This window comes from Crocodylus porosus, unplaced genomic scaffold, assembly GCF_001723895.1.
Source record: "Crocodylus porosus isolate Cpor-Errol unplaced genomic scaffold, CroPor_comp1, whole genome shotgun sequence".
Lineage (NCBI taxonomy): Eukaryota > Metazoa > Chordata > Crocodylia > Crocodylidae > Crocodylus > Crocodylus porosus.
In genome coordinates, this window is record NW_017728923.1 from 828,256 (window position 1) to 848,793 (window position 20,538).

At 55.2% G+C, this 20,538-nt stretch overlaps 2 protein-coding genes across 4 annotated transcripts; both read right to left on the minus strand.

Moving 5' to 3' along the window:
* Positions 1 to 12: 12 nt before the first annotated feature.
* JMJD8 (jumonji domain containing 8) lies at positions 13 to 4,171 on the minus strand. Of its 3 annotated transcripts, none has more exons than XM_019539852.1 (9): positions 4,027 to 4,161; positions 3,874 to 3,957; positions 3,747 to 3,795; positions 3,568 to 3,664; positions 3,167 to 3,235; positions 2,969 to 3,088; positions 1,927 to 1,994; positions 1,421 to 1,555; positions 13 to 261 (listed from the first exon to the last, which is right to left on the minus strand). In XM_019539852.1, exons 1-9 carry the CDS (start codon positions 4,095 to 4,097, stop codon positions 181 to 183), a joined length of 774 nt encoding a protein of 257 aa, XP_019395397.1. In that variant the 5' UTR covers positions 4,098 to 4,161; the 3' UTR covers positions 13 to 180. The 3 variants fall into 3 exon arrangements, with proteins under 3 accessions (XP_019395397.1, XP_019395398.1, XP_019395399.1); XM_019539854.1 differs by having other exon boundaries at positions 173 to 261; positions 1,421 to 1,533; positions 4,027 to 4,171; XM_019539853.1 differs by lacking the exon at positions 3,874 to 3,957 and having other exon boundaries at positions 4,027 to 4,158.
* Positions 4,172 to 4,517: 346 nt separating this feature from the next.
* WDR24 (WD repeat domain 24) lies at positions 4,518 to 20,532 on the minus strand. The gene is made up of 9 exons (XM_019539851.1): positions 19,986 to 20,532; positions 16,800 to 16,977; positions 14,646 to 15,321; positions 12,826 to 12,941; positions 8,241 to 8,362; positions 7,416 to 7,520; positions 6,962 to 7,299; positions 5,586 to 5,770; positions 4,518 to 5,033 (listed from the first exon to the last, which is right to left on the minus strand). Exons 1-9 carry the CDS (start codon positions 20,464 to 20,466, stop codon positions 4,865 to 4,867), a joined length of 2,370 nt encoding a protein of 789 aa, XP_019395396.1. The 5' UTR covers positions 20,467 to 20,532; the 3' UTR covers positions 4,518 to 4,864.
* Positions 20,533 to 20,538: the final 6 nt, after the last annotated feature.

Sequence of the window (20,538 nt, forward strand, 5' to 3'; positions counted from 1 at the left end):
CCCACACACACACAGGTGCTGTGCCTATCCAGGTGCTCACACAAAGGTCTCCATTGCAGCAGCCCATGGAAGAGGGGTGCTACAATCTAGCAGCACCGCAGTTTCTATCTGGGATGGGAAGCATGTGGACTCTTCAGCTGTGGGGAGCCAGCAGCAGTGGGGGCAGGGCACAGCTCAGCACTACCCCAGGAAGGTGGAGATGAAAACGCTTGTGTCCAAATTGAGAGTGGCATGCCACCAGCGGGCAGGGAAGTACAGGACCTGCAGAAGGGAGCATGGGGTAAACAAGGGACAGGGAGGGGTGGTGCTTGTCTGCACTGCTGCAGGCTAGGTGCTGTTGTGTTCTAGAGACCTACTACATGGTGCTAGGGGCAGGAAGCTGCTGGCCTTGTGATGCCTCTGCATAAGGGAGAGCTGCTCACTCCAGCTGGAATCTGCATGGGGCTAAGTGTGGGATGTATGCATGTGTGTACATACCCACACTTAGCCAGAGGGAATGTGTTCATGAATGGTGCGTGTCTGTGTGTATGCTGTGTCATCACCTCCCTCCCACAATGTACACAGATGCTAGCAGCTGCTACCTTGGCATGGTCCAGGCCAGTGGTTCTCTACCAGGACACATTTGCAAATATCAATGGCCAGTCCCAACCCAGTATCCCTTGTTCCTGATCCACTGGCCCCAGCTTCCTGGTGTGAGTATATGGGGCATGGGGAGTCCTAAGCAGCCCTTCACAGGGCACCATGCAATTGCCACGCTCTTCCGCCCTCCAGGGGCTGAAAAGTTATAGAACTTGAGCACCCCCAGTGCTGTTGGATTGGCTTCAGAGATGCTGAGTTAAGAAAGGACTACATTACTGTTACAGATGGGGAAACTAAGGCAGAAAAGCCAGTTGCACTATGGGAAACAGTTAGTTCTGGCTTCTGAGGTCATCTTAGGCTCCTGCCATTTCAGATTGCTGGGGGGAGGGGGGGTGTCAGGAACAGAGAGAGGTGACATGACTGCCTGATTTCACAGTGGGAGAGTAGGGCACTGAACCCACCTCTCTTGTCCTAAGCACTGCACACCTTGTCACCACTGTCTAAAGCTTTAGTTAGCCTCACTTATTCCCAGTTGTGCTCTCAGAGCCTTGCCTGGGTCTGCTACTAAGCCTCCTTCTGTGCCTGCCTCCCATACTGCTGCTCCCCCCTGCTTGAGGTCACCAGGCCTGCAGCACAGGCTGGGAGGAGTTGGGCTACAGCATAGGCTTCACCCCTCCCCTTCCCTTCAATGTGGTGATGGGGGGGGGAGTTAAATCTATGCATCAACCAGGCAATCTCTCCCCACCCCCACTGCTCCTGGCATGTGCACACCTGGCACTCAACTTGGGGATGGGTGTATGGTTGGGTGGGGAGGTTGCCTGGGAGCGGGGGCAAGGCTGACCTCGCCTGGGCGAATGGTGCACTCTAAGGGCCGTGCCTCAGGGGGCAGCCGTGGGTAAGTGTCCAGCAGCCAGGACAACGTCGTCCGGTTGGGGTGGAACTCAGGTGTGTGCTCTGGCGGGTACAGGAACCAGCGCTGCAATGAGAGGGGCTCTCAACAAATGCAGCTCCTATGTACATCTCCACAGGGGTTTGCCCCCCTTCCCTTCTGCCCAGTGCTACTGAGGGCTAAGGCCAGCAGAGTCCACTAGCTCAATTGCCCTCAAGGGATAGGAACTGGGGCTGGCCAATGCCCAAAACTTCCCATCACAGGGGCACCAAGATGTGCAGCACCTAGCACCCCCTGAGCTGGGACTGAGCTTTGCACTAGGCTCTAAGGCCCAGTATTACCACCCCCTCCCCCAGCCAGTGTACACAAGGGGCCAGGTGCATTATGGTGCAATAGTTCCATCCTGTGCACCAGCTGGTGTCAGTAGTGCCTTGTCCAGCCCAGCCTCACACACTCACCTTCCTGCCAAAGATCACCTCGGAGAACCCAGGGCCATGCCAGTGGAAGGGCACCCCTGAGCCGGAGCCTGTGGACAGACAGCCCAGAGATGGCAGCAGAGCAGTGGTGCTGCTGGCTACTCAGCTCCCACAGCCTGGCTTTAGCAACAGCCCCTTGCAGAGACTTGGCTCAGCTCCACCTTTCACTCCATCAGCTACACTTCTGCCCCCTTGCCTGGTTCTTACAGACAACTTCTCCTTAGAGGACCCAGACTTTAGGGTCAGGCACCTAAGATGGCAACAGACACCTCCTCCCTGCCCACCCCATCCCCCCAACACCGCTTTTCAGCCTAGGGCTGGGGCACTTGCTGAGGGCCTGGAAGACCCAGGGTCTAGGTCCCTGGGACGGGGCTGAATCTGCATTTCCCTGGGCCTGGACCTTCAGTCTGGCTGCTCTAAGCACCAGGCCACAGGCTACACAGGGTTTAGGAGCAGTCATCCACCCTTTTGTGGGAGCCGGCTACGAGGAGCTACATGGGACCAGAGAAGGATGGGTCCAGCAGCACAGCTCAGTAGGAAGGGCCTTGACTTGGCAGGGGAAGGGGTCTGGATTTTAGCCCCAAGAGGAAATTACTGTTTTGCTGCAGGAACTAAACTCAAACACCCCTTAGAGCCCCTTCCTGTTCAGGGCAGCTCTGCTCTGGCTTGGCCTACTCCTAGCTCCACTAGCTCCCCCTTGTAGCTACCCAGCAAAAATGCTTCAGGAGGAAGCACAGATGGTCACCCTGTGTGTGGTGCAGTGGTTACACCACTTGGGTTCAAACCCACTCCTAGGGCGAGCCAGGGCCTGACTCTCCTACCCCGAGGCAGGTTGTTTCCTGAGTGGTTTTGTGTCTTTTTTAAAATATAATTTACACTGACCGTCTCCCATTCTGGCCTAAAGTGCCCCACGGGTGGCTCACATCAGCCACCTCAGGGCCACTGGCTCACCCAAAACAGTCAGGTGCGGGCTGGGACCCAAGGAAAGGCCCAGCCCATGCCCTCCTCCCAGGCTCGTACTGACCAGCAATGCCGAAGCTGTAGGCACTGGTGGTGCCCGGCAAGCGGAAGGGCGGGGGCACGTAGTTCTGGAAGAGGGAGCCCCACTCGGTGAAGTTGTTGTCCCCGAAGAAGTAGAGTGTGTCTGGGTGGGAACAGGCACATATTAAGCTGTAGGCAGCGAGTGCAGCCCCTGAGTGAGGAGTGGGAGGCCCCTACTCACCACTGCCCAGCAGGGCCAGGTCCTGAGGCTCCAGCAGGTGCTCCACATACTCCTGGAAGGGCATGTCCACTGGGGGCAAGGGAGTGGGAGTGCAGGGCAGCTGGGCCAGGGCCCCAGCTCCCAGCCAGGGATTGCCTAGGCCAGAGCAACAGCCAGCCACCCTCCCCCACCCTCAGGAAGCACAGCCTGCGGCCCCACCCCACCCTGGACCCAGGACCCTCTGCAACGAGGGACACAGGCCCAGCTGGCCTGAGCTGATGGAGCAGCACCGAACTGGGCTCTTCCAAAGCCCAAGCCCGGGGTCTTCACCAGGGCCTCCTGCCCCGCAGCGCGGAGGCGGCAGTGGCAGACGGGCAGAGCAGGAGTGGGTCCTGCGTGCCCACCCCGGCCCACAGCCTCACCTTTGCGGTATGAGTAGGTGTTGGCGGTGCTGAGCCGCACCCGGCGCTGCCCGAAGGCCGCCAGCAGCCGGTCCCTGGTGCACAGCGCCCGGAAAGCCTGCGGGCAGCGCGGCGTGAGCGCGGCGGGCCCGACCCGCCGCCCGGCCGGAGGGACGCGGGTACCGCGCGTCAGGACTCACCGCGTTGTCCGTAAGGCCGCGGATGACGACGGGCCGGGAGAAGGCGAACCTGCGGAAGCGGAGCGCTGAGCCCGGCGCCGCGACCCCCGGCGCCCCGACCCCCAGCGCCCCGCGGGGCCCCCGTTACCGCTCCACGAAGCGCGCGTAGCTCAGCGCCGCGTCTGCCCGCTCCACCGTGCAGCGCCGCTCCTCTGCCAGCGCCCCGGCCGCCCTGCGGGGACACGTGTCAGCGCCGCTCGGGCCCCCCGCGCCGCTTCTCGCCCCCGGCCCTGCCGCTCACCAGCCGCCGGGCTGGGCCGGGCGCAGCGGGCGCGGGGCGCACACGAGCAGCAGCAGCAGCGCCCGCTCCATCGCGCCGGCACGTCCAGTGCGGCGGCAACGCGCAGCAGGCGAGGCAGAGCGGATGGGAGGCCCTGCCCACCGCGCTGTCCCCTGGGAGCTGTAGTCCCGGCAGCGCCCGCGCGGCAAAGCAGCCTGCACGGGGTGGGGCCGGCCCCACCCCGCGGACTACGCCACCCAGCAGGCACCACGCGGGCGGGCCCTGCCGCGAGGCGGGAAGGCGACGTAGTCTAATGCCATTAGACAGGGGTGCGGCTGCGTCATGCAGGTAGGAACCCGCCCGCCCCGGTCGTGCCGCAGCTGCTCGCAGGGACAGGAGCAGGGGCCGGCCGGTGCCCTGGGCACGAGCGGCGCAGGTAGGTGCTGCCGGGCGACGCCACCTCCCGCGCCCCTAGCCCGGGCAGCAGGAAGGAAGAGAAAGTGGGGCTTGGGGCTGCTTTGCTCTTTAATCCGTTATAAAAGTGGGGGCGGGGCTTAGGCTGTGCCCGCCTGGTGCCAACAGGCCTGCTGGCACCTTTGCTACAGTTGTTTGCACCCTGCTGGGGAAGGAACAGCCAGGGAGGAGTATCCGGGCCTCCTGCGATTCTGCCCACACTTCAGCCCATGCAGGAACCTTATCTGCAATCACCCCTTCCCGCTCCCTCACCCTGCATGGGCGCCAGAGGCATCTTCTGCTGCCACACTATGCTGCAGCTCCAAACCCAAACCCACACCCCACGCAGAGGCACCCACAGTTGATCTGTTGGCTTCAATCCAGCCACACGCAGAATCCCCTGGGCTCAAGTGTATTCACAGAGGTGGCCGCAGCCTGCCGGGCAGTGGGAGCTGCTTTCCAGCCACTTCATGATGTGTTGCAGGTGTCCACCATGACTGCAGCCCTGGCACCACACAAAGAGCCCCTTCACCACGTGGTGACACACGGCGCACATGCTGGCGCACTGCCGACACCTGCCCAGGAGAGGAGGGGAGGGCAGACAAGTCAGGCAAGAGCAGGCAGCTTGGTGAATCAAACCCAAGCAGCCACCTCCCCCCCTGCACCACGGTACAAGCTCAGGCACCAGCACCCACACAGCACAAGTGGCCGGGACAAATCCAGGTCTTAAGGAACCACGCAGTGCTCCTATACCCCAGGTGGCTCCAGCAGTTGAGAGCACTGCATTGGCCCTATACAGCCAGGTGGGTTTTATTTCCAGCTCTGCTACTGACCTGCCATGTAAACTTGGCAAAGCCACTTCTCCCACATTCCTGCTCTCCTACCTTTTCTTTGTCCTGTCTATTTAACTAGAAACTCTTCAGGGCAGGGACTGTCCATCTCTCTGTCTGCCCTGCTATGCTGGGCACGGGGTGGGTACAATCTCAACCACAGTCCCCAGGTCCTACTGGAATACAAGTCAACTGGAACAGGCTGGTGGGCTATGCAGGGAGAAAGGAACAGGCTCCTTCACAGCAAGGCTCTAGGTACCTCAAGTACCACCTTCCCCTTCCCCCAGGCCTCCTCACCTGTCGCAGATCCAGCCCTTGTTGCTCATGGGCCGCTTGCAGTTGGTACAGTTGATGTGCAGGGTGGTGGAGGCCTGGTTGAGGCAGTTGATGGCTCTGCACGTGCTCAGCTTGATCACCTCATTAGAGATGTTCCAGAGCTGGAAGCGCTGCAGCAGGTCGATGTAGGAGGTGTACCAGTGCTCCTGGGGACAGGCAGGGGGCACACATGTGGTTACTCTCTGCTTACCTCAAGAGCAAATCATCACCTCTGCACCGCTAGGGCATCAGGCTGCACCACAGGTTAGCTCAGACAGGGAGGGTTGAAGAGGGATGTGCTCTTTGGTCTCTTCATGCAGCAGCACCTGTGCTACATCCCCATATAGGATGGCAACTTCAAAAGGAGCCGATCTCTGCACTTTTCATCATTCGTTCTGAGGGAAGTAAAGGCCAAGAGCATGGTTCAGCCCAATCCAAGGGATTTGGAGTCCCAGCCTTTGGGACTGACTGCCCTGCTGGGTTCCTTGCTCACTGCTGCTTTGCTGCAAACGGCACACAGTGGCATTCTGGGCTGTCGTGCTCCCAGGTAACTGTGCCAGGACCTCTCCCTCCCCCATTCTCTCTGCAGCTGAAATACTTCCTCCCTCATGGACAACACCACCAGTTAGGTTCGGGTCCCCATTCTCCACTTTCACCCAGGCTGGCCTCACCCCCAGATGGGGTTTGGAATATCTTCTCCAGGCTACACCTGAGGCTTGAAACTTGTACCTTCACACGGGAAGCACATTAAAGAGTGCTCCACAGTTAGCACCAACTGCCAGTTAGCACTTGGGGTATGGGCTTGGATCTCCAAACATGCAGGGCTAGGGTCTCTGACAATGGAGATCAGCCAGAAGCTAAAGCTGCCAGTTGACCGTCAGAGGTGAATATGTCTGTCTGCACCTGGGAGTCAGCACCAGGTGCCCCTGACCCTGTAATTTCCTTCCCATCTGTTCCTCCAGAGTACAAATCTGCTCAGTGCAAGGCCTGTCCATCACATGCCACATGTGTGATCCTGCACATCAGCGTCCCTGTGCTAACTAGGTCACAAGGAGTTACATATAGGCCACACAATAGGCTGGCTTCTGTACTTGGAGCTTTGGAGAGCTGCGGTGTCACAAACCCAACTAGCCCCCAGCCAGCCTGGCAGCAACTGAAGCTCCCCAGCTGAGCTACTGCCTCAGACTGTGCAAAAGGGATGAATGAGGTCTGCACTCAGCAAGAAACCCTCCATGGCTGCATTATGGCAAGCAGCCCGCTTCCCTTCAAGTCATGCTGGTTCACTGTCCACCTGGTTCAGCAGGTACCATGCTGCTGGAGGTAGTCTTCCCACCACAGCAGAGGCCCTGGCACCATACCTGGGTCTGCTCATCGATTTCCTTCCGGATCCGGTCCCCCAGCACAATGAGCACGGACACAGTCATCTGCACATCACCCTGCTCCGCGTAGAAAAGCAGCATGTCCCGCACGATGGGGCTGAAGAAGTCTGGGGGCAGGCGGTTCTCATAGAGTGAGTGGGAGATGGAAATGAGGGAGAAGGACTCCACAGGGGTCAGGGACACAGTCTCAGCCTCATTGCCACTGACATGAGGAGAGTCAGCCTTGTCCTGCAGGTGGTCCAGGGCAGAGGGGTTGTCCACGATCTCGTGGCGCAGAGGAAAGGCCTCCTGGGGTAGGATGTACTCCTGCTCCTCAGCTGCAGATACAGGAACCATGAGTCTTCTATGAGTGGGGTTCATGCCACTGAGAAAGGAGTCAAGGAGGGACCTGGCGTGCAAGCATGCAGACACACATGCACATGCACGTACTCACCATGGGGATTCTCGTGGTCCATCATGTACAGCTCATCCTCATCTCCCTCCACGTCCCCCAGAAGATAGTCTGCAGGGACGTCACTGCCCTCAGTCTCCTCATTTTCTAGATAATCCAAGGAAAGAAGGAAGGAGAAGAAGCAGAGCAAGATGGGTCAGGGCATCCCTATAGAAGCAGTCTGTCGCAGATTTTCCTCACATTTCAGCTGCAACCCCAGGCTGCTCACCGCTGGCCACAGCCCAACTGCATAACTCATCAGGCCAGGCCCCTGCCCTCACACTTAGCAACAGGAACTGGTCACATGCTGGAAATACAGGCATAATGCTCTGCACAGTGACAGCACCAGTCTCCATGTTCAGACAAACAGTAACCAGCATCCACTGCTTATGGGGGAACAGGGAGGGCTGAGATACAGATCTGGAAGTGACTTCCCACAAGTCAGGCAGAGTGGCCTCTCCTAATTCCCTGCTTTAAACTGCTGGTCCCCGAAAGGCTGGCAACAACCTGCCCCACACTCCAGGGGACATCGCTGTGTCAGAACTAAGCCAGTGATGTGCAGTCTTCTGCTTCAAAAAGCAGCTGCAATTTGGCTGGAGCTCTGTAGGGGCTGGGTTCCCTAGGAGAAGGAAAAGTACCCCACAGGGCTGACGGCCAATCAGGGCTGATGGAGTCGAAGAAATATAGGGCCATGGGGACCTCAAGAGGTCAGTTAGTCCATCCCCCACTCAAGTCAAGAGCATCCCTGTCTAAACCATCCTATGTATTATGTGAGTCAGCCACAGCACACTGCTGCCCTTCCCCATGGCACAATCACAGAGCTGTTACCATCATTGTTGATCAAGGTGGAGGAAGAATCCATGAGAATGTTTTCAGGTCGGCTCTCTCCTTTGCTGCGATCCAGTCTGGACTCACTGCCCATCCCAGACTGAATATCCTTCAGGTTAAAGCTGGGGGGAAGCCAAGATTGTAATTACAAATTCTAATCAGGATTTGCATCAGCAAGTGGAGAACCTCGACATAAATCACTGAATTTAGTTCCATCCTAGTATTTTTTTAGTTACTTTCCTAAATGTGCCGGGGGGACATGACACCGGACACTCACTGGCTGCTAACTGTTAAAACCTCTTCATTTATCATTAAACAAAGCATTCACACTAAATTTGGCACCTCAGGGAGATACACTACATCAGCACACATTTACTCAAATCATTAATCCCATCAAAATTAATTTAAATTGCTTAACACGCATTTACTAATACCCTTCATTTTTACACTGATGTCAGCAAGTGATGAATGATGCACTAGTTTTTAAGACAATTATTTCTTTACTTGTAATTTATGTCAAGGTCTACTTGGACAGAGAATGAAATTCAGCTAAAACGCACAACCACAGCATCTATTTTTCTGAATTTAATGAAACTTCAAATGTTCGGGATTCCTGGAGGGGGGAGGGGTAAATTTAGCAGAATACATCTTCCATTTGGAATGGATTTATTAAAGGAAACATCAGCTGTAGTACTCTGTGTAACAAGTGGGCATCTCGGGGCCAGTCAAATCACTGGCCCGCCCACTTGTCTCAGAGCTAAACACCTGCCTTCATCACTTGCCATGCCTTTGATGATATTAACTGAAATATGGTAACAAGGCAGGAGGCTGCCCATTTATTTGCTCTGAGGCCAAGGGCCTATATACACAACTCTGACCTTCCCTATACTGTGTCCCTTACCTCTCAGATGACATCCATGGCGTAACACCCAACCTATAAGCCTGCACCTGCACACGGGGACCTGCACTCCAGTCTCACGTGGGACTCTTACTCCCTACTGGTGCTCACAGTCTCGGTGCTCTCACACTGGGCTCTCATTCAATCAATTGGGGCTCTTAGCCCCTACCTGCTCAGGGCTCCGAGCCCCTATGACTTCGGGCACCATGCCCAGCTAAGTCCCTTCACACCCCACACTGGGCCTCACAAATCCTGTTATCCCCTTGTGAGGCTCCTCAGGCATCTAGCTCCTTCAGCTTAGGGCTCCACCACCCTGGAGCCTCACACTTGGCTCCTTAATGCAACTCAGGTCTCACAGTGAGCCTGCAAACTGCCTCAGGACTCACCGTGAGCCTGGGCCTCTGCTTTGACTTTGGGGTGTGCTCCCCTAGCTTTTCCCTACCATGGGGCTACCCGGAAGACAGCAGGGGCTGAGGCTTTGTGGTGCCCCATACTTGCCCTTCACTGGGGAGACAGATGTGGCATTTCCTGGAGACTGCCCCACCATCAGCAGTCCCACCACACCATCCAGCCCCAGCAGGGTGTAGTTTTAGGTCATACCCCAAGACCAGAAGCCTCCTGCCTTTACCTCCAAAATGATATGAGCAGCAGCTCCAGCCAAGTGGTGTTCTACTCCTGGCTGCCTGCAGCAGACTGCTGACCGCAGTGCTCAGAGCCCTGCTCTTATAGGGAACAGCTGAGCCTGTTCCCAATCAGGAAGTTGTGCCTGATTGGGAATGCAGCCACCTGCAAGCTGCTTGCTGTCTGCTCTCACCCCTGTGAGAAACAGAGTACACCCCATGCTCTGTTACACTCTGGTTACCAGGTTCTTCATGATTTTACAACTAAGAGCTTATCTTCTCGCACCTAATTTTTACCACAGGTTGGAAGAAAAGCAGCTTTTAAAGTCCTAACAGGTTTCTAACTTTGCTCAAACAAGTCATTGAACTGCCCTAGCTGAATAAACTGAAATGAAGAAAATATTCCCCTTCCCTGAAGAGGCTACAGCCATCAAAAGCTGGCTTAGCACTTCAGCAACCTCTGGTTCTAGGTCCTTGGCCAGAGACTTCCCCACCAATTTCAGTGGTCTGACCTTTTAAAAACTTCTATAGCAAATGAGCCCTGTTTAATATTTTAAAAATGTTATTTAAAATTCTTTTAATGTTTGTGTGTTAATGGAGATGGTCCATTTCAAAGAGAAAATGTGCTAAGCTTAAATAAAATTTGATTTAAGTATTTTTTTCCTAGAGGTGCACTGATATATTGGTGGCATATTGGATTGACCAATAAAAGGAAAATTAACATCATCAGCGACTGGCTTTTTTTGACCAGTGTAGCCAATGCAGCCCAGCAGAGCGGAGATGAGCATCTGACTGTTAAGTGTGTAGAGGGGAAGGGGCATGGGGGAGGGAAGGAGAATGGGAGAGGGAGAGGGCAGATTGAGGGAAGGAGTGGGGTAGGGGCTGGCACTCCCCACCACTGTGTGCGCCCCCAGGGGAGGCACAGGGGGCATGTACCCCCTGGATTTATGCATAGGACAAGGGCAGGTAGCCTGCTTCAAGCTCAGAGCCAGGGGCTATGCCAGCCTTTTCCAGCCTGTGCAGGGCTGGGCCGGGGCTGCACTTGGCGCAGGTAGCAGCAGTAATGCTGGGAGGAGTTTCTATGAGGTAGGCTACAGCCACCCCAAAATTCGCTAAAGCCACACTCCCAGTGCTGCCCCTGCTCAACTCCTCCCTCCTCCACTGGGAAAAGGCCAGCGCCGGTTCCAAGCCTGCAGCAGGCAGTCCGCCCTCACCCCACACACAGATCCAAGGTGCACATACCCCCCCCATACCTCTCCCAGAGATGCACACAATGGCAGGGAGCCCTGCCCCTCTCCAGCCCTCGTTCCCCTCCCCACCCAGATGAGCAGCCTACGGTTCCAAACCAGACCCAGGGTTGCATTCATCACCATGACTGGGCAGTGCCTGCCCCTGCCCTATTCCCTCCCTCACTATGGAGGCCTTGATCTGCCCCCACCACCTAAGCCCCTTCCCCCCACCCACAGACTTACCAGCCTGACACTGTGGTCTGCATATCATCTATCGGATTGGTATCAGCCAACATGGCTGGATAATAATCAGCCAACGATACTGGCCAAGGAAGCCTTTATTGGTGCACCCCTACTTTTTCTAATAAAGCTGATTGCAAGTACTCCAAGCCAAACCAAAGCTCTGGCTTCTTTATTTCTCTCCCTCCCTCCTCATGTACACAACTGCTACATTAGCACAGAAAGGTGGGAGTGCAAGGGACTTCACGAGGTCATCTAATCTACCCCCTGCTGCAGGTAGAATCATTTGTCTCTAAACCATCCTAGACAAATATTTGTCTAACTGTTCTTAAAAAATTACAGCTCCCAGACACAATGCCCAAAACATCAAAATACCCTTTAACTTGCCACAGGTAAAGCAGGGGGACAAGGACACCGCCAATGTCAAATGATGGAACTCCAGATGGCCACACACTGCAAGGCCTTTCTACTAGAGGTGCACCAACACATTGGTCCCACATTGGATCAGCACCGACGCAAGGAATATCGACAGCATCAGCAATCAGCTATTTTTGGCTGACTAGGCCAATAATGTAGCTGATAAATGCCCCATGCATGTGTGCAGCCGCAGTGCAGCACGAAGGCAGCCAGGAGCGCAGCCCAGCAGCATGGAGATCAGCGTCCAGCTGGTAAATCTGTTGTGGTGGAAGGGGTTGGAGGAGGGAATGGGTGTGCGGGGGGGGGGGGTGTAGATTGAGGCCTCAGCGGTGAGGTAGGGAGCAGGGCTGGGGCAGGCACTGCACAGCTGGGGTAGGGCACAGGACAAGCCACAAGCAGTTCATCCGGAGCACATGGGGATGGGGCAACCCCCACCACTACGTGCACCTTGGAAGGGCATAGGGGGTGCCTTCCCCCAGATTTATGTGCAGGGTGAGGGCAGGATACCACTGCAAGCCTAGGGCTAGAGGCAGCCCCAGGCTCTTCCTGGCAGGGGGCTAGGCCAGTCTGCACTCAGGGTTGGAGCTACAGCAAATTTTGAAGTGGCCGCAGGCCCCCCCTCCCAGCGCCATGGCTGCCCGCCCCAAGTGCAGCCCAGCCCAGCCTAGCCCCCTGCACCCAGTCCACAATGGTAGCTTGCCCTTGCCCCACACACAGATCCAGGAGCACATGTCCCTCATGATGTTCTGGGGTGTGTGTAGTGGCAGGAGCCACCACCACTCCCCATGCCCCCCGGGTGAGCTGTTCGCAGCTCCATTGTGCACCCTGCCCTGGCTGTGTAGTGCCTGCCCCAGCCCCACTTCCTCCCTCACTGCATGGGCCTCAATCTTCCCCCCACCATGCCTCTTCCCTCCCCCCACCCCTTCTACCACAACAGACTTACCAGCCAGATGCTGATCTTTTGGCTGCTGGGCTGCATATCAGAAATTGAATCAGCATCAGCCAATATGGCTTGTTAGAAATCAACCATCGGTATCAGCCCAAAAAAATCTCTATCGGTGCATCTCTACTTTCTACCTTTAGCCAGTGTTTCCCACCCCCTATCCACCACATGCTCCTCACTCACGTGCAGGCCTCACAGCAGGGCCACTGGCTGGGATGGCTGTGGTCAGGCTGCTTACCTGTTCATGAGTGGGAGGCTGGCGCTGCCCTTGCCCATGCTGTGATTCAGGTTAGCAGACGACACAGTGCCAGGGCTGGAGTAAATAATTCGGAGCATTGTCCATGTCTGAGCAACCTGCCCCAGGGAAGCAAGAGAAAGTGGAGAGGAAGGGGTCACACAATGCCTACTGTTTACGAACCGGGACACAAAGGGTGGGTTTCTGGAGCATAGCTCCATCCAGGCCTGTGCCAAAAGCATAAAGCAGGGGACACTACCCTACGCTGCAGACACAGTGGGCTGGGGGCATGGATATTAGGGCCACAATAAGTTCCTCCAGAAATCTGTTGGTCCAGGCTCTCTATCCTGCAGCTGTGAACTCCCTCCTGGTCCTGACTGCTGAGGCAGCAAAGGAGTGAGAGCCCCAAGCTTCACATCTGGGTCTGGGTCTGTCTTGGAACAACCCTTTGTCTTGAGCTGGTGGAATTGGGGCCCTGTTTTGCTCAACTCTGGTCACAAACAGTGCTAGGCTGGGCTCTGCACATACAGCCTGCACAACAGCCTGCTGGGAGGGAACAGGGGAGATCCTTCACTGCTGCGGGGGGCTGGTGATCAATAGCAGAAGGGAGAGAAGGAGCTAGAGACTGGACACAGGAGTGAAAAGGCATAATGGAAGAAGAAGAATAGAATAGCTGATTACAGGCCACAGGGGCTGAGGGCACTGTGAAGCCCCTGCCCTGGCACTGGAAGGGGCACTGGAGTGGATTATTCCTGTAAAACACCCTCCTTTGGCGAAGTACAAATCAGTGTTGATGGGCTCCAAGAAGGGGGCTCATCCACCACCACCCCCAGCTGGGAGGGACTCAAAGGGGAAGGACCTGGGGAACAGATCATTAAAGAGAAAGAAACTGAGACTGGGGGATCCACCAAAGAAGAGCCTGGCAGAAACAGCAGGTCAGGGAGAAGGAAACACATGGAGCCAGAGGAGCAAGAGAAAAAGATAAAGGAAGAGAGCAACAGTAGAAACAGCCTCCCACACGGGCTGGCCATGTTTCTGAGCTACCTCTCAGCCCTGGTCTAGTCCACTGGGGGATCCCTGGTTAAGCACTTTGGACTCTGTGTCTATAAAGTTGAGTCCCTGGGATGTGGGAACCTTACACCCCTTCAAGAGACTCCCTGCATTCTGGCATGGTGGCCAATTGTGCGCCACTTCCCTGTCCCAAAAGGAATCTCACTGTAACTCCTGCTGTCTATGTTGGTCATCTAAGACCAGGAAAATTATTTCACTTTTCTCCCAATTCTTCCCAGTTTGCCATCACCTATGAACTTCAGCAGGACTCAGGATACCCTCTCACAGATCACAAAGATGTTTGTGACAGATCTGGACTGTCCCAACTTGCAAAGACATTTCTAGACACTCCCCAATCTCTGGTTTACCAACACCCTGTAGCTTGTCACCACCCCCAATCAGCCAGCACAGCCCTGATGTGATGACAAGATTCCAGCCCAAGTGGATTCAAATGAATAGTGTTTCCAAGGCACTGCCTATGTCAAGACCTATAACGTTAGTGGCCAAAGACAGCCCAGAGATGGCTGTCACATAGTACACGCTCAGGTGGCAGACACCCAACAGAAGAGTCTACTGCCCTGTCAGGTGGAGCAGTGTCCACCAGAAGCTGGAAGACAACCTGCCATGCTTTGTAACCTGAAAAACTGGCATCTCCACAGGTGACGTGGGTGCACATATACATGCATCTGCCCTATGCCAGCAGGGTCTGCTGGAGACTGGTGGGCAGGGCCTCTCCTCTCTCCTAGAATATATAGGGGGACAGGGCATTTTACCTGGTTGCGGTCAAGCTCCTTTGCTACTGCTGCATTGTGGTCACACAGTTCTGCCAGGGGCCGCCCTGCCAGCACATACTGCTTGGCTGTTCTCACAAACCAGTCCATGCTGCCACTCTCCACATCTGTCTCAAAGACACTGAGGGCACTGGAAGAGGAGATGTATTCAAACTGCTCAGTGGGGTCCAGCTTGCGCTTAAAGAAGATGGGGTGCCGTCGGTCACCAATGTAAGGCTTGCGGTTGGAGTCAGAGGAAATGAGGCTCTCTTTGGCTGCAAAGGCCAGGTCTCCATAGAGGCTGTAGCACAGCCCCTCAGGGTTGGCCCTGTCAATGGGCTGGCTGGCATCTTTGAAGATGTGCTGGTAGAGGGTACTATCCTTGGAGCCAGAGAGGAGGAAATAGGGGTCATGGAGGTGGCGCCATACAATGCCTGTGGTGACATCCTTGTGCTCTTCAAACATGGCAGAGGGGATGAAGGGGCGCCGTACGTCCCACACATAGATGTTGTGGTCCACCATCATGGAACATGTGGCAATGTGGTGTTTGCACTCAGGCCGCCACTTCACTCTTGCCACAGAAGCTATGGTCTGTACACAGTAGATCTCTTTGGCCCGGTTGGTATTCATGTCCCAGACCTTCACCATCTTATCTCGTCCTCCTGTTGCCAGCCAGCCCCTGGGAAGGGGTGGAAAATGGGGAGGATGAAAGAGAGGAGTAGACACATTAGCAGACAACTGGCACCGAAGGCTGGTCATCTTGGATTGTTGTTTTTTCCACACGTCTCTTAATTCACCAGGATGCTGCCTGCCCAGGTTGCTGCAGCTTGGAGCTCACCAAGACTGCAAGTCCCAGGGGACAGAGGTCTTTCCCATCCAAAGGGAGGTTGCAGGCTGGGACATGCAGGAATTTGCAGAAGTGGGTGGGACATGCAAGGGGAGTTTGCAGAAGTATGGCCACACTCACCTATTGAACTAGAGGGAGGATGCAGCATCTTCCATTTTAACTCAGTGGCTCTCCAGCCACTGCTTGAGAAAAAAGATCTTGCTCCCCAGCTTTGCTGTGTCCTATGCATTTCATTCACATTAGGACTTTCCTTCTGCCCAAATCAAGGCAGAGACAAAGGCCGATGTCAGGTAATTTGCCTTTCTTCAGCTTGCAAGGAATCACAGGCTGAAGTGGGCAAAGGGCCACTTGGTGCTGGTTAGCAGATGCACAGGAGCTGCATGCAGTGTTTCTCATTTACTGGCAAACGTGGCTTTTCCTATGAAAAACCTCAGTTTAAACCTAAGACCAGGAGGGCAATTTGGCTAAACACAAGACCTGCATTTTAAAATAAGTTCTGAGGTTTTCATTCTTTGAACTTATCCAGTCAGTACCTGGATATGCCTTGTATTGACAGACCCCAGGAGCTCAAGGCTGGTTAACAAATGACTAAGGCCCCTGGCAAACACACAAGCAAAGGTGTGATGGGATCTGATGCACAATCTCCACAGCTGTGCTTCTTGCCATTCCAGATATGCATGGCAGAAGCTGTGATTGTTGGATCAAACATCAGATCCCATCATGCCTTATTGGATCATGATCCATGGCTCCCCCTACATCAGAAAGTAGCAAGGTACCCCAGCTGGGAGCCCCACAAGCTGATGCAGGCTCTCAGCCTTATGCCCCTGCAGCTGTCAGCTGACCTGGGCTGCCAGCTGCAGGGTGTGCCCTTGTGGCTGGGAGCCCCAGACTGGCCACACATGCAATTAATGGTGTGATAGGAAGCAGTCACAAAATTATTACATTTTTTTTTGTGTAATAACTTTGCAGCTTATTCCTTGTTTTACCTTGCCACTAATTGACTGAAGATGCAATTAACTAGTTAATCATGTCTTAAGTGTAATGTGTGCCAGGGGCCTAAGAGATCACAGCAATACACATTGCAGCTTCCTGCAGGTTAGCACACAGACCTCTGCTGGGTGTGTATTTATAAACTCTGCTGCTTTGGGAGTATTCAGCAGAAGGACCCTCATTAATCTCATTTCCAGAGTCCCCTAGAATGTCAGCAACAAGGCACTATGCAAAGGGCCCGCACCAGTTCTTGCCAAAATAAAAGCACGAGTGCCTACTTGTGCCTGAGTCAGACCTGATGCCACCAGCCTAGCACCTACCTGTCCTCAGGATGCCAGTCACAGCAGAATACTGGCCCATTGTGGGCAGTGAACATCCTCTCATAGCGGTCTGGCCGCCGGATGTCCCACAGCTGCACATTCCCATTCTCAAAGGTGGCTGCAAAGGTGAAGTAATCCCGGATGCTGAATTGCACATCACGCACGCTTTCCGACTGGCCTGTAGGGGAAAAGAAACAGACCAGAGCTGACAAGGCCCCATGAAAGCTATTCTCCCAGCAGTACTGAAGCTTATGTTTGTTAGCACATTCCCACACAGCTGCTTACGATGGGCCAACATGAGCCACTGAACATCAAAGTATCCTGGATGGACAACTGACCAATCCTAGAACTTCCAGGGAAGCCCATGCCCACCTGGGATCAAGTAGTTTACTTCTCAGAGCCCTATCCATGCCATAATAGAAAGGTCTCATTCCAGCATTTTCCTTAGCCCCACTTGGGGTTCACATGTCCTAGGTTCCCTCTACACATGCAGGTAAAGGTGTAATTGGGTCTAATGCATATCCAAACAAACAATCATGCCTCCTGCTATGCCATACCACACACACACACGGCACGCCGGTGGGGTTGTACATTAGATCGCATCACATCTTATTGTCAGTGTAGGGGAGCCCAATACTAAGCTCAGGCAGCCAGGACCCAGAGCCCCATCAGGTGCAGGGTCTCTGGGTTTCAGCTGCATGTGAGGTACAGCTGGGATCCAAATCTCCACCAGGTGCTGGGGAGACCCTTCTACAAGCTCAGTAGCAATCAGCTATAAAGTTAGTACACATTTTCAAGATCTAACTTTAAAGTAGGTTGGAGCTTTTTATCATGTGATAGCTGCTTTGCAGGTGTAGCTGTTCTCAAGGTTGCACAATTAACCAATTAATTGCATGATACCTCTAAGGTGCAGAGGGGACCTTATTGTGCAATTAATTATTTAACTGTGCAGTTAACTGAGACCAGCTACATGTGTAAAGTAGCTATCACACAATAAAATGCTTCAACCCACTATAAACTTAGACCTCAAAATGGTGTACTAACTTTATAGCTGATGGTTCTCCATTTGCATGTGTAGCAAGGAACATATTGCATGAGACCAAACTGCCAGTCCTCCAGCATCCCAGAGGGCACTGCTCCATCTCCACTATAAACTTCTCTGAAAAAGAACAAGAAGGAAACCTCTGTCCCAGCACAGTTATGAACCCTAAATTCATTCTCCATATCCAACAGCACCCAGCAGGAAAAATACTTATGTGAGCACAAAGTATCTGCAGAGACACCCTTGCCATGCTGGAGCACCCCAGGCAGCAGTAAGCACAAGCGCAGGGTGCCAGGGACACCCTGCCCAGCCACAATACACCCTGGGTAGCAGCAAGCACAAGGGGGGTGAAGGAAATGGGAGGGACCCCCCCACATACACACAGCAGCAGCGCCAGCTTTTATTCCTTTTTCCCTCCTCCTGACAGCCCGACCCACACACATGTAGTCATGCACATGGCGTGATGAGGAAAGCACTGCCAGGACTGAAACAACATCTAGAGCAGTGGTTCCCAAACTGTGGGTCATCACAACCCCAAATGAGTTTGGAACATCAGCGGATAGGGTCATGATAAATGTGCCCCCTGAGCTTTCTGCATCCACGGTGGGCTGCAGCCAGACTGGACCAGCTCTGGGCAGGAGGCCTATGTGGCTTAGCAGGTAGGACTGCTGCACCATCATGGCCACCAAGGTGAGGCACGCATGGTGTGGCACAGTTGTGCTCACACTGTTGCTGGGTGAGCAGAGGGCACCTCAGCTTGGCACTCATGGCCGTGGGGACCAACATGGTGCTCCTTCCCACCTGTGCCAGGTTGTGCCCACTGGGCTGTGGGTGGGGCGAGAGGGGCCATACTGAGGAAGTGGGAAGCACTGATCTAGAGCCACCCCTAGTCTCCTTCCGTCCCAGGGGTGGGCAATTATTTTGGCCTGTGGGCCACATAGGGAGTTTTGTTGTGCTGTCACAGCCTTGGGTCAGCACCCCCCATGCAACAACTTACCCAAACTCCCTATGTGGGATGGGGCTGCGGGCAGGCTGGGAGCAGTGTTCAGGAGTGGGAGGGGAGGACGAGACTGGGATCATGGGCCGGGGTTGTAGGGTGGTGACAGTGTGGGACCAGGGGCCTGGGGCAGAGCCATAATCTGCTTCCCACATGTCCCTGAACAGGCATGGGTTCCATGGCCAGGGGCACGCAGTGAACAGACTGCAGCTCTGCCCCAGCCTGGCCCCAAGTTGTTTCAGGCCCAAGATCCTGGGGTCTCCATGTGGAAGCGGCACAGGGAAGGTTCTCCAATTATGTCCACCTGGGTGAGTGCCCTATTCTCACAGCTCCTGGTGGGTCTCTATGGTGCCTGGGCAGCGGGGTTGGGTAAGGTGGCAGCGACAGCTGGAAGGAGTCCTGCTGCCGCTGGGAAATGGAGTCCAGCAACCAGGCTGCCCCAGCCCCACAGTGCACCCAGGCACAACTGCCCCTGTAATTGGGCCAGGCAGGTCTGATGGACCTGCCACAGGCTGGGCAAAAATTGCTCCATATTTTGCCCACCCCTGTTCTAACCCCTGTGCATATCCCTTATCTACAACACGGATCAGTAACTGTTCCACCAAAGCCACAGTCCCTGGCATCATGAGGAAGCAAAGGCCACCAGAGACAGGCAATCAAGCAGCCATGCAGGTTGAGTCAGGGACAAACAGAAAATGATACCAATGCAACCTCCTCCACCCCCACCCATAAGAGCTCCCCATGCTGATCTAGCTAAGGCAGCCCTAGCTCCAGGCCAAACACAACCTTCAAGCCAAACCATAAAGCACCGTAGCAAGTTCAGGGACTACAAAACACTGAGCAAGACCAATCGCTCACAGCCCTGGATACTACAGGCTACAGGTCCCATCAGCCACAACTCTGTCCCCAGACCTCTTGCCTAGGCCATCACAGCACCAGAAGGGGCTAAAACGTTACCCAACAAGCACAGAGAGGTCAGAGGGGCTAAGTCCTGGAGCAGAGGGGTGATGAGATATTTTCCTAGTGCCTAAAGCAGGAGTTGACACTCAAGATGGTGGCACGGCACCCAGCCCCAGCCTATGGCTCCTGCAGCGAGCACCCCACAGCCAAGCGTGCCGGCTGACAGGGCCCGAGACCTCGTCCTTACCAGAGAAGGTGCTGACCGAGTCTTTCTTGCGTAGGTCGAAGCACTTCATGTAGCCGTCCTGGGAGCCGCTCAGCAGCATGTACACCTCCGTGGGGTGGAAGCAGACCTTATTAACCGTCCGCTTGTGCTCGGTGAACAGCTGGTCCTGCTTGTTGCGGGAGGGCTTGCCCAGGTTCCAGGTGACCACCACGCCATTGGTGGCAGCCGTGGCCAGCAGGTTCTCGTCCATCTGGTGCCAGACCACATCCGCGCAGCTGAAGTTGAGGGACGGCTTGCGGCCCACGCGCAGGTTGAGCTTCTCCACAAACTGCTCCTCCTCGATGGCATAGATCTTGAAGATGTTGCGGCCGGCCACCACCACCTGGGCGGCGTCGCGGCACACGCTGATGGCGTTGGCGGGCGCGTCCAGGTGGCAGAACATGGTGCGGCCCGTGATGGTGTTGCCGCCCAGGGCCGTGGTGACCCTGGCCATCTTCTCCATGGCTGGCGCCCTCCCGCGGCCCTCGCCCGCCGCCCCTGCTCATCCGCGGCTCCGCCTCCTCGGGCCGGGCCC

What these genes read in the sequence shown, in the direction of transcription:
- JMJD8 (XM_019539852.1), bottom strand. Translation starts at nt 4,097, where the DNA reads ATGGAGCGGGCGCTGCTGCTGCTGCTCGTGTGCGCCCCGCGCCCGCTG. An exon ending in TACGCGCGCTTCGTGGAGCG is followed by an intron (nt 3,796 to 3,873) that starts GTAACGGGGGCC and finishes CCGCTTCCGCAG; the next exon opens with GTTCGCCTTCTCCCGGCCCG. An exon ending in GCACCATTCGCCCAGGCGAG is followed by an intron (nt 262 to 1,420) that starts GTCAGCCTTGCC and finishes TCCCTTCTGCAG; the next exon opens with GTCCTGTACTTCCCTGCCCG.
- WDR24 (XM_019539851.1), bottom strand. Translation starts at nt 20,466, where the DNA reads ATGGAGAAGATGGCCAGGGTCACCACGGCCCTGGGCGGCAACACCATC. An exon ending in GACTGGCATCCTGAGGACAG is followed by an intron (nt 15,322 to 16,799) that starts GTAGGTGCTAGG and finishes ACCCCTTCCCAG; the next exon opens with GGGCTGGCTGGCAACAGGAG. An exon ending in AGCCTCCCACTCATGAACAG is followed by an intron (nt 8,363 to 12,825) that starts GTAAGCAGCCTG and finishes GCTTCCCCCCAG; the next exon opens with CTTTAACCTGAAGGATATTC.